The sequence below is a fragment of the Castanea sativa genome, chromosome 7, assembly GCF_040712315.1.
Source record: "Castanea sativa cultivar Marrone di Chiusa Pesio chromosome 7, ASM4071231v1".
Classification (NCBI taxonomy): domain Eukaryota; kingdom Viridiplantae; phylum Streptophyta; class Magnoliopsida; order Fagales; family Fagaceae; genus Castanea; species Castanea sativa.
This window is the reverse complement of record NC_134019.1, coordinates 30090227-30103914: the sequence shown is the minus strand read 5'-3', so window position 1 is coordinate 30103914 and position 13688 is coordinate 30090227. Positions and strand designations below refer to the sequence as shown.

The following is a 13688-nucleotide window of genomic DNA, read 5'->3' as shown; positions in this document are numbered from 1 at the left end:
TTTTTTTTCAAGATGGAAACATAGATCAATTCAACCAATCAACCATCCAACATCACTATCCTCAAACAAACCCAAATCAAAAAAAAATTCAAAATAAAAGCCCATATCCACAATGGCAAGAATCGTGAGACCCACAATCGTCGTCCACCACAACACCACCCATCACTACCCATCCACTCTCCTCAAACCCAAACAATTTCAACCATCCAACATCACATGATTTACTATTCAAACCCAAATCAAATTTTAAAAATAAAAACTCATACCCATGACGGCAAGCTCCAAATTGTGACCTTGCCACTGCCGCCCACTACTTGTCTCAACTCAGCAACGGCTGCCACCATCCTCGTAGATCCCGACCTAATTGCTGTCCACCATCCTCGTATGGTGTGAGTTTTGTGGGTGAATCAGCTCTGAAATAGTTCCGGTGGCAGAATTGTTAGTCATTTACTTGAGTATGAAACCCTTGTGGCTTGGGCTTGAGAGAGAGAGAAATTTTATGGCTTTGGCGTGAAAGGAGAAATTTTCTGGTGTGAAAATCGAAGGGAAAAGCAAAGAAAGGGAAAAGCAAAGAAAAGGAAAAGTAAAAACTAAATAAAATATCAAATAAAAAAAGATACTCAGTGTTGTCGAGTCATCCCACAACGGTAAGATGTAATATTGAGAATGGGTTTATCACTTGCTCCGTGACACTAACTGCAGCATGCAGTTTTGGTGTTGGTGTGTGAGTGTATTCCCTTATCTCATCCCCCTTCCCCTATATGTGTGTGTGTGTGTGTGTGTGTGTGTGTGTTTATCAAATAAAAAAAGAAACTCAGTGTTGTCGATTCATCTTACATCAATAAGGTGTGATATTGAGAAATGGTTTATCACTTGCTTCACGACACTAACTGCCACATGCAGTTTTGATGTTGACGTGTGAGTATATTCTCTTATCTCATCCCTCTTCCCCTATATGTGTGTGTGTGTTTATCAAATAAAAAAATATACTCAATGTTGTCGAGTCATCCCATATCGGTAAGATATGATATTGAGAAGAAATTTATCACTTGCTCCATAACACTAACTACCGCATGTAGTTTTGGTGTTGGCATGTGAGTGTATTCCCTTATCTTATTCTCCTTCCCCTATATATCCGTGTGCGTGTGTGTGTGTTTATCAAATAAATAATAAAAAAAACTAAATAAAAGGGTTTAATAAATGGTGCACAAACAACGTTAATGTTTAAGGACCAAATGAGTCATTTTTAAAACCGTTGGATGCGCTTGGTATTACTCCAAACCTCAGGGTAGGTTAGTATAATTTACCTAAATAATTTTTTAGAAAATACTATTTGAAAAATTATTCATTTTCTAAAAAATATCAATTTCAAAATAATCTACATATCCTGTTGACATGAATTGCTGGACTTGTGTTATTTACGTTAACTTTTTTTCTTACTATTAATTTATTGGGTTTTTTTTTTTTTTTTTTAGTTACATAGAATAGATACGAAAACAAGGTTCTTGAAATTTTGTTCGACAACTTATATCAAATTGTCACTGATGGTTTTGTGATGTGTTTAATTGTGAAGTCCCAACTAGTTTGGGAGAATAGATAAAGTCAATTAATAAATTTGAACAAAATTTTCTAAACTTTGGATGTTTGACTAGCTCATTCTTCTTCTTTTTGTTTTTTTGTTTTTTTGGGTCAAGCTTTTCGCTGTGCGTGGGATATTTGAAGTTGGTCATAATAATTCATTGCCAGTTAACAAATTTAAGGGCCTGATGTAACAATAGGATACAAGAGTCTAGTTGAGATGGAGAAAGCTGTCATCATAATTAATTCATTTAAGAGGCCAGGTCATTGAGATCACTCAAAATCATGGAAAATTAAAGTCTGCATGCATACTTTAAGAACGACAAGAACAAGAACGACAACTACAACAAAAAAGGAATTTTCGTTACTAATCGGCATGATTGATGAAATTTTGGTATACATTAGAGTTATCTCAAATAGTCAAAATAAATGTATGGTACCACCAATTTATGTGCAAGGATAGGCCTTATGAGGCAGCTACAATAGGTTCTTTCTTTGATTCGTTAATGGAATATATATATATATATATAATGAGTTCAAATTACACATTTTTTAAATTATTGATTTTTATTAGATCTAATAGTTAAAAATAGTTAAATACCGCAACAGCAAAATATATTTATGGGTGTTTTTCTTTTCTCTTCTTATTTATTACAAAAATTGATTTCTCTCCCCTTATTTATTACAACCATTAATTTTTCCCAACAAAATTTAGAGTTATATTATATGTAACTTGAACTCATCTCTATATACCTATATTAAGTTGGGGTCCTAAATAATAAACCTTGTAGGGATCTTTTAGTTTAAAAGTCATATTAACGGGTACTTTTAGGGCAATTGTTAACAAACCATTTTAAGAAAGATTTGACACCACCTTTATAGGAAATAGAAAAAAATTTCAAAATATTAATTGCTCATTTTATTTTTTCATAAAAAATTTCCTAAAATGGTTCATTAACAAATGCTCTTAGGGCATTTATTAACATTTCCCTTAGTTTAAAATTTGGATTTTTTTTTTTTTTTTTGGGTTGAGATTTTAGGTTAACCTAGGGTAAATTTGACACTTCATACTCATTGCCCAATCTTCCCAGAAATGAATAAAAACTTGGTCAGACTCACAGGCAATGTAAAGTCATTTCTTCGGCCTGTTATGAGGTTCTATTCTCCATGACCAAAGCCTCATTTCTTCACTCTATACATTAGAGCCTGGTCCAAGGACTCAAAAGTATCTGTTTTAGCCCATCTTAACAATAGCAAAGATTTTAGTTGAGATGTAAGATTAAAAGACAACAGCAATAAAAAATGATTAAATTTCAAAATAAAAAAACAAAATAGTAAACAATTAAATAGAAATGCATAATGGTTTCTTGATAAATAAAAATAATAAAAAAACTATATTTTGAAACATGCAAAGTAAGACTTCTCTTAGTAGGTTGAGCTTAATAGGGAATAAATAAATAAGGGAAAAAAGTGCTGTAAATTCACTTAAGCGAGGGTATGGTGAAGGTCGAGCAAGGTTTTATTCTGGTTATTAAACTTGTCGCTTGAGATAACATAGTTCTGCCAATTTCAAATGGCTATACCTCATTTATTAAAATTCAAATTGTATCAAATTTGTGTTCATTTTGAAGTTATAAATATCTTTTCTTTTCTTTTTTTATACAAGATAGAATTTCTACTCTAGCCTAATCTAAATGTACATGTGTATGAAGTTCCCTTCTGGATAATTGAATTCTGGTCATTACCCCTTCACTCCCTACAAGTATTTATACTTGTGAAGTGACCACCGCACTATGGGTGCGCGGTGGTCAAAAGATTAGGCTACTTTCCAATAAAACAAGTTTCTCTTAGAAACTCATTATGCATGTAAAAAGATGCATATGGGCAAAACATGATAAACTCATCGTCTTTGAGTAAATTTTGAACTAGATTCAACCATAGAAAAATTCTATTGATATTTGATATACAAGCCCAATGTGGGCTATGTTTTGGCACTAGGTTTTGCCATCTAATCTATGAACCCTAACATATTCAATCAACTAGCATGTTTTTTTAGCTATGCTGGTTTTAAGTGACGCCATATTTTGTCATATAATTTGTAAAAATTATGACTAACTAGTTGTAGTTGACTCGGTCCTCATTGTGGTACAAATAATAAAATTTCCTATTGAAAATCACATGAAGATTGATTATATTTAGCTAGATAGGACTTCATTCAAAACTCAATAGCGAATTATTATGCCCAAAATGTCTTAGAATCTTATTTAATTACGCGCGCACGCATATATAATTAAAAGTTATTAAAAAATAACTAATTGTTGAAGTTTTAAAAGTATGACAACATATCTAAAAATGTGATTTATGTGTCTTAATACTTGATTACTTTAAAAAAAGTTATGGCATGTTAGAATAATAGTCGAATGATTAAATTTATTATTTCGTAATATTTTAAGTTTTTGGGATAATTATTATTTATTAATTTACCATGGTATCATAGTAGGTGGTTTTAAGTTCAAACACATGTTATCAAGATTGTTAAAATAATAGAATAATGATTAAATGATAAAGTTCATAATTTTGTAATTATTTAACTTTTTAGGATAAATCGTAGCTTATTAATTTGATCATAAAGTAATTTAAGTTGTTTAATTTTATATTGGATCATGCTAATGGGTGCTCATAGGACACTGATTAACAATCTATTTTAAGAAAGTTTTGACACAATTTTTATTGGAAATTGAAAAAGTTATTAAAATATTAATTGTTTTTTTCTTTTTTTTCCATAAATTTTTTTTAAATAGATTATTAATCATTATTTTAAGGATGTCTATTAGCATTTTTCTTTTATATTATACGATAGTTTATTTGAAATATTAATTTTATACGAAATCAGAGTCCAAATGGAATTAATTTTGTGATTGGGGGGGGGGGGGGAGATAAGGCCTAATGAAAAGTGGACTGGGCCCAAAAAGCCATCTTTGCAGGTGTCATCCGGTTTTGTAAACTTTGTTCACAATTTTAAGTAAAAAAGCTGATCTTTTTTTCTTTTTTTTTTAAATTTATTATTTTAGTTGTGTACTTTTCAAATCCAACTTACATCTCACTCTATCCTTTATAATACATCTGTTAAAATATTTTTGAATGGAGTGTTTATACAAAAGTATTAACATATCAATTACTATATTAGAACCATGATTAAATGATTATATTCATTATTTTTAACAGTTTATACTTATAAAATAATTGATAGTTGTGTGCAAAATTTTGAACGATAATGCAGCCATGTGTAGTCCTGTTGCGATTTCTAGTTACGATACTAGCCAATTTGGTTAAGAAATGAGTTTACAAAGGAAGATATCTTGTGACAAGTATTGTAGATACAAAATAACACCCCTTTGGTACCAGAAATGAAATTCACAGATATTGAAATTAAATGAAATGGAAATTTTTTGATATAGTTTATCTAACACATGATTGTATTGACTAATGAAAAACAAACAAGGTTTTATTTTGCAAATATAAGTAAATTTAATACAATTATATATTTAAATTTAATCAAAAAACCTAATATATTACACCTAAAAGTACTAATTTTTCATGAAAGGCGGACTTAGTTGAGTTACTAGGGACATTTTAGTGGACCACTAATAATCCTAAGTCCTATGTTTTGTCAAATTCTAGCATGAGTTTCGAATGTGGTCGGCATTATCCCAAGAGGGTAAAAAGATCGGTGTGTGTGTGTATATGTATATATATATATATTAATGTTATCGTGGTTGTGCACTTGCACTTTGAGACTCCTCCACTAATTTAATGGTTCATATTATGGGGCTTGCTTTACGTATTTCATGTCCATGAGATGAGATTCTCTTGTGTATAATAAAAGCCTAGATGTTGTTTCTTTCATTCAAGCCCAAAAAAAAAAAAAAAACATGCTGTTCATTCTTTTATATGAGGTCGGATATTTTGTTGTAAAAATGTTGTGGACGTAGCACCTCTCTTAGTTTATTATGTTTCTAAATCTAGTAATTAATTTAATTGGTTATTTTTAAATTTAATTTGTTAAATTCTTTTTCTTAAGATAAGATAGAATTTGAAATTATGATATCTACTTCATGATAATTAATTTTTATCATCAGATTAATAGATCAATTAGTTTTTTTTTAAACATGATTCGAATTCGAATTTTTGAAAAATAAAAGATTTTACTAGTTAAGTTAACTAAAAGTCTAGAATCCCCTAATTTGTTTCACTCTTAAAGTATATTGTATAACTTTCTTAAAAAAATTATTTTGTATAAAGTGTAATTTTCATTATTGTTGCTATTATAGATACCATAGGATTTGGCAGGAGCTTCATAATAATTAATTTTTATTATTAACTCAAAATATCAATGAGTTTTTTTTTTATGTAAGTAGGATTCAAACTTAGATTCCGCTTTTTTTTTTATTAAAAAAATGATTTTTTTAAGTATGCACCATTTGACCTTTATTCTTTTAAAAATATAAAATAATTATTTAATTGACTATTAAATAAATATTAACTTCTGCCCTTAAATTATTTGTTAACAAAAATCTTTCTGTCAACTTTCATCCATATCCTAATGATAATGAGAAACTATATATATAATTATATATTTTTGATAGGTATGCTTGTAACATTTTTAAAAGTATAAAGATTACCACATTAGACAAATCATCAAACATGAGTACAGGATCCAAGTGGTCTGATAGCTCATCAAAAATAACAAGAGAATTGGCCAATTTCACTTCAGCCAGCAAGTCAATTAGCACCTTTTAGTTGGCTCCACAATTTATTTATCTAGTATTACAATTATTTATCTATAATCTGTAGTCTATACCATTAATTTATAGCACTTCTTTTTGGTTGGTGAATCAGGAATTTCTAACCAAAATCCATTTGATCCTCACAATCTCTCTCTTCCAAGAGCAGCATAAGACAGCAATCTTCTCTTGGACCCCACTGGAGGAGCTTTTTTCAGTGGAGGATGAGCGTTACAAGGAACATAAGTACTCAACCACCAAGGGTATTGGCAGTGCCAGAAGCTAGAGTAGAAGAAGAACCACCAGCACTCCCCCAAAGATTTCTGATCAGGGAGACCATGAATGCAATTGTTCCTTACATCAAGAACCCCTTTTTTTATCAGCTTCCTACACACAGGTCCAACATGAGTAAAATAGTTATCTGACAGTGAAAGATTCAACAGGTTCCCTAGTAGACACACCGCCTCAGGTACCTCTCCATAGAGAAAGTTTCCAGCAAAGTTCAGCTGCTCAATACTATCCAAGCAGCCTAGCGACCACGGCAAAGGCCCAGTCAGTAAGTTGTTTCCGGCATCAAAGACTGTGGCCTTTTGTAACAATCCAATTTCGTAGGGAATACAACCTGTTAATTGGTTGTTCAAGAATAACACTTCGAGCAATGTTGATGAAGCATTTCCTATGCTTCGTGGAATTGGACCGGTGAATTTGTTGTTTGCAAATGTGAGGTAGAGTGCAGAGGTGAAACCAAGGTTCTTAGGGAGTAGCTGCCTTTTGAAATTGTTGTTGTTAATGAAAAGTACATCTAGGGTTTGCATGAAAACTTGCGGTGGCACTGTCCCAGTGAAGAAATTGTAACGGATGTCCAAGAATGAAATGTTGTTCATGCCCAACACTGCCTGTGGAAATTCCCCAAAAAATCTGTTGTTACTTATATCAAGCTCGTAGAAATATGGGAGGTTTGAGATTTTTGGTGAAATAGTGCCCGAAAAGTTGTTGGTGTTGGCATGGAAGATTGCAAGGTCAGGAAGTTGGTCTATGAAACCTGCAAGAGTAGGGGCTGCAAGCTGAAAGCCATTGAAATCAATGGCGGCGAGGGCCTTGGCGGAAGTATTATCCGGTGGGTTATCACAGAAGAAGCCCTCATACTTGTTGCATATGTCTGAACCAACCCAAGTTTTGGTTTTGTTAAAGGGGTCTGCAGTGATTGTCTCCTTGAATCTTTGGATTATTGGGTAGACCACGGCGAGTCTTAGGTCTTCGAAGGTTAAATTAAAGTCCGGTGGTGGAGATGGTGATGGTGAACAACCACAGCCTGTGCAGTTTACGCAGAGAAGACATGGAAGGAAGATGAGGGAGGTGTAGATAAATTGTCTAATAAGTAGAGAAATGCTTGCCATTTTGGTAAGGAGGAAAGAGAGATGGATTAGAAGCAATGGTGAGACTAAAGAACTTTGATCCTTGCTTTATAGTAGTTGTTACACATTCTATAAAATATGAAGCCAATATTTTAAACACTCTTCCTCTTGTTAGTGGATTCTAACCTTCACAATTCATCATGATTTTTTAGTGATGGAGATTAGAAGTATTTGACAATTCTTTGATAGTGGTTTGAGGTCGTTGTGAAGTCCCATAGTGAGCATATTTCCACATTTTCCTTGTTAGTGGATCGGACCACGAAGTAATAACAAGCATATAATTAAAGTTTTTAGAAAGTATCGATGTATGTGTTGAGAATAATAAGGTCCTCTCTCATTCTAAATACTATTGCAAGTATTACTAAATTCTAAGTCATCAATTTCACAATTGACATGTTATAAAATCGTAGTCAAACTCAAAACAACCAGGAGTCTTCTACGTGAAGGTCTATGAGTATATCACATCTTGACAATCATTTAAACCAAATGAAGTACTTTTTATTCGTTATGATACGCATAATCACCCATAAACCACGTTTAAAAATGATTTGAGAAAGCTATGAGAATTAGCACATCAATCAACTTTTCTATATTTACGCAAATTCCAAATATATATCAGTCACTTGGGGTGCTATTCAGACTACAGAGTTTTGTTGCGTTTGGCTCGACGTCAACACTGTGATATCCCACTTTGCATTCTTGGGCTTAGTACCAATTAATCAAGTTTCTTATTTTTATTTTTTTTCCGTTTGAAGATTATCAAAACAGATGATCGGTTTTCCGCTTTGCCTATGGCGAGGAAGCCACCTAGAATCTGAGATGAAGTTACCACGTGTTAAGAGATATTATGATGCGTAAGAGGCTTAAACTTATTATAGGCTCATATATTCAATTTTTACCCATTTTTATTTGGATCTATCGTTAATATCACTTTTCACTTATTTTAGACAATTACCAATATAGTGGCTGTGTCCACTTCATCAAGCAATATGTCCACCTCGAAGAGTTGAGCGAGGCAATGTTTGTGGCTTTGTGCTAAGTCCGGAGAGTAACAAATTGGACACTTTCGAGTTTGTTGACCCGGTGGATGGGTGGGTGTACCCTCCCCATGTTATCACAATTTCAAGGTTGATGACTCTGGTGGATATTTTAGCAATGATGTTTGGTTCTTGGCCGTGAATCTGTGATAGTTAATTAGCAAAAGAGCTTGGAGGAATTTAGAAATAATGTGTCAATAGCAGAATTTGTGGAATAATTTTAAGCTCTCAAATTCTATCTAGAATCCTCCCTTTAATTTTGAAGTTCCTCCCTATTCTTCATCTAAACAAAGAAATTTTTTTTCAACACAATTTTGAATTCTATCATGCGGCAAATTCAACATAAAAATCCCTTACCCAAATGCACTACAAGAATCTCATTTGAGTAATTTAAGAGAAAATCTTCCATATTGTTCTTTGCTTTGTCTTTTGGCTTCAAGGTATTATTGATACCTATAGTTAGTCCATAAGTGATTTTAGTTAGTGATTACTTTTAGTTCCTTACATAACATTGGCAAACTAAAAATTGACATGTTATCACTCTATTCTATTAGACACACCAGGGACTAAAAGCAAACTTAGAGTTAGTTAGAAACTAAATTCAATCATTTTAAGTTTTTTAGAAATTAAAAGCAATCAGCATAAGTTTGTAGGGACTAAAAAGACGATCATTTTTTAAATTTAAGGGACTAAAATTGTCATGAACTAAAGTTTAGAGAATGACAATAAATTTTGGCTTTTTCTTTTTTGTAGGTATTGAAGTTGGGAAAGAAATTATTCAATTTATGAATAGGCATGAGTTTAATGGTTGAGCTTCATCACCCAATTTTGGTTACTATCTATGGAATTTTTATAGTTTTTAATGAATCGAAAATTTCGTTTGCGTATATAATATCCAAAAATAAAAATTGTATTTGATAGGATGTAAATGGTAGGATTATATACAGTCTGTCATTTGCAGCATCATTTTAAAGGTTTCGAAGTTGGAAAAAAGGAATGAGGCAGCTTATGTAGATTGACTTGACTCTACTGGCCCTCACCATTGCGTAGTTGGTGCTTTGTGGGTGCTTGATGTCTTGATCACTCACAGGTAGGCATCTAGTATTGTTATAGATCATAATGATGATGCCTTGACTCTATGTAACAGAATGGAAAGGATTGGCACAATTTAAGATTCTAAAACAACATAAATTTAGGATATTGCAATTTGCAAATACAATTTTTGTGACGGAATTTGATTATTTGTAATGTCATTTGGCCTTCACAAATAGAAAAAATTCTTGTGTTAAGCTACACCTCAAGTATATGGAATTTTCTACTTTAAAATTTTAGAAGTTTGATGTCTCAAAATTTAGATCCTAACCACAAATATAAAGTACCCTTTAGAAGGTTTTTATTTGATCAATTGGTATTTATTAAGTATTTCTAACAGTGACATCCAGAGTAAAAAGCTCTACATCCCTAATTATCATCATATATAGTAATTGTATATAAGAATTTTGAGGAGTAGTGCACTTAAACAGTTAAACTTCTTTGGTTTACATGTATTGTCCACAAATGTTTGCAAGATCGAATAATTCATGATGTTCAATGTAATTGTCCCCAGCAAGGCGCTTTACGCTGCACTTAGTTGAGATTTGAGAAGTCCTCACATTTCACACTGGCAATTTCCCAAGCACTAGAGAGATTGGATTTAAAGGTGGGCGCGCCAATAACTAGTGGGATACCACATCACCAATTTATTGTGTTTGTAGCTTAACTCCACTTCATCATTCACACGTCATTCTACGCTAATCTCTGAATTTACCATACCTTTAACTATTTATTAAGTATTTCTAAATTCTAATCATTGAATAGCAGTTGTGGAAATTCATTTTAACGAAATTGAATTTGCGACATGATACTGATAGTCTGATATGGAGTTAACAACGTACTCAATTCAAGGTCTTTATTTGGGCCTTAGATTCATACCAATCCAACCCCATAAGATACACCTCAGATTATAAGCATTTACTCTAATAGTCTTTGAGAGATGCTACGTTCACAATATTTTTACAACATTTTTACAACAAATCATAGGGGTTAGTTGTTATTAGTTCAAATTTAAACCTAACACTAAGATTACTTTTTTACCTAACAACAACAACCAGTAACAACTTGCCATTTAGGATTTATTGTGAAAATATTGTAAACATATCATTACTCATAACGTCTTAAGCCTTTTGTTAATGGAGGTAAAAGTGCATATGTTACAAGGAAGAATCAAGCGGGTCTTGTTGTATTATGAAGTAGTAAAAAAAGTAATAAACAAACAACCTATTTAATTGAATTCTTAAAATAACTGATTGATTGCAATAAAAAACCAAACATTAACCGATAAACTTTGACATTCATTAACGGAACCCTAACTTCTACTACCGATCAATAAAAGTTGGAAAAGTAATACTAACTATCACACCAAAGACTCTCAGCTAAAATGTATACCTTCAAAATTCTATATAAAGTTATTAATGGATTTTCATACCATAACAAAAGTAACATATTGAATACTCATGTTTGGATAGCAGGATTTTGACACATGAATTTAGATTTAGGTGATTAAAATCTAAGTAGCTTGTTTGGATAATTTAAACAAAGTGTTGAAGACATTAAATTTCTTTGTGGTAGTTTTTATTTTATTTCTTTTGTTAGTCTATCTTTACGATGTAATTGCGCTGCTCTAGCTTTAGCTAGTGTTGCAAAAAATAATAAGGGGGAATGTCCCTCTTTTCTCTTTCTCATTGTATAACTTGATTCTATTTAAATAAAATCTACTATCGTTTCCTCTCAAAAAAAAAACAAAGTATTTGAGCATTTTAATATTAATTAATTAAATATTTTTTGTGGCGTATTTTAATATTAACTAATATTTTCTAATCTCAAACTAATAATATTCAGAAGTATTACACACACACACACACATGAGATTTAATCATGTGGTGTATTTTTTGAAAAAAAAATTGAAATACTCTCAAGTTTCACATTAGAGATAAGAATAAATTAAATATTGACTTTTTTTTTTCATTTGTTTCAATAATTCAAGACTTTTCTAATTAAAAATAAATAAATATTTTTTATTTCATTTGGTTCAATGTTTCAAAACTTTTTCTCCCTCACATATACACACAAAACCCTTCGCATTTCAATTTAGCATTTTCACCTCTTGCACTTCTACTTCTTTATATATACCTACACATAGAACTTCATGTCATCTCATATCAAATATACGCATACTAAAAAAGATGTCATTTACCTTCAATTTTTCAAAGATACTTCTTAACTCCAACATTGTTGTCTCATCTAATCCTAACTCATATGAGTTGGCTACAATCAGGATAAGGGCTTTGTAAAAGCTAGACGTGGATTTGTGGATTTTGTAAAAGCTATGATTTACTATAAGTGTTTGGGATGTGTTTTGTTTTATAATTGTGAAGAAAGAAAAATGTGCATTCTATATCAACTTTTATTCTATAATATTCCTCCATAATTGTTTTTTTATTAATATTTCTTATTACTTGAACTGAATAATTATAATCGATATGTGTGTACAATTAATAATTGTTACTTCTTATGATGAGTTCATTACTAATGAAATTTTATAACAATAATGCTATAATATATGTACAACATTCTCCAAAATTATCTCACATAAAACATCATCCATGCAACACATAGGCAACTTACTAATATAATACAAATACCCTTCATGACTTAGAATACATATTCTATGTATCATTTGTTGTATACCACTCTATGGTCCACTAATTACAACTTGTCATATATTGATTTTACTTTCCTTATAAAATAATTGAAATTTAAAATAGAAAAAAAAAATCAATCCGCAACAAGTGGTGATTGGTGGAACATAAAATGGTACACAAAAAATAGTACAGAGAATTTGTATTCCATGACTTAACCTTATTATCTAGAGCAGGAAAATCACATCCTATAAAATGTATCATAGGATCTTGGTGAAGCAGCTACAGCCATTGGTTTTACTTTCTTCAAGGACTGCAGATTGGGGCTAGTGTAGTACTTGTACTTAGAGAAAAATGCAGAAGATTCAGCCTTTGATCTCTGATGAGAAAGGCCTAGAATATTAATGCAATTCATCCTTACATCAAGTATTTTTGTACTTCCTGCATATAGGACAAACCTGAGTGAAGTAGTTGTATGATAAGGAGAAGTTATACAGATTAGGCAACTTGCAAACAGCCTCAGGAACCTCCCCATAGAACTGGTTTCGAGCCAGGTTGAGCAGTCCTATGTTGAACAAGCACTGAAATGATTGTGGTATTGGACCTATCAACTGGTTGAAGCTCACATAAAAAACTGTGGCATTTTTCAACAACCCAATTTCCTATGGCAAGCACCCAGTGAGACTGTTGCCCAACAATGCTTGTGGAAATACCCCGAAAATTCTGCTGTTACTTATATCAAGCTCGTAGAAATATGGGAGATTTGAAATTTTTGGTGAAATAGTGCCAGAAAAGTTATTGGTATTGGCATGGAAGATTGCAAGGTCAGGAAGTTGGTCTATGAAACCGTCAAGAGTAGGGGCTGCAAGCTGAAAGCCATTGAAATCAATGGCGACGAGGGCCTTGGCTGAACTATTATCTGGTAGGGTATCACAATTCACAGAAGAAGCCCTTGTACTTGTTGCATTTGTCAGGGCCAACCCAAGTTTTGGTTATTTTAAAGGGGTCTGCAGTGATTGTGCTTTTGAATCTTTGGACTATTGGGTGGACCACGGCAAGTTTTAGGTCTTCAAAAGTTGAATTAAAGTCCGGTGAAGGAGATGGTGAGTCTGTGGAGTTTACGCAGAGAAGACATGG

General features: G+C 32.1%; 1 protein-coding gene across 1 annotated transcript; it reads right to left on the bottom strand.

Moving 5' to 3' along the window:
- Nucleotides 1-6352: 6352 nt before the first annotated feature.
- Nucleotides 6353-7773, bottom strand: LOC142644732 (uncharacterized protein At4g06744-like). Its single transcript, XM_075819311.1, has one exon. It carries the CDS (start codon nt 7757-7759, stop codon nt 6506-6508), a length of 1254 nt encoding a protein of 417 aa, XP_075675426.1. The 5' UTR covers nt 7760-7773; the 3' UTR covers nt 6353-6505.
- Nucleotides 7774-13688: the final 5915 nt, after the last annotated feature.

Excerpts from the sequence above, each read along its gene's own strand:
- LOC142644732 (XM_075819311.1), bottom strand. The coding sequence starts at position 7,759 with ATGGCAAGCATTTCTCTACTTATTAGACAATTTATCTACACCTCCCTC.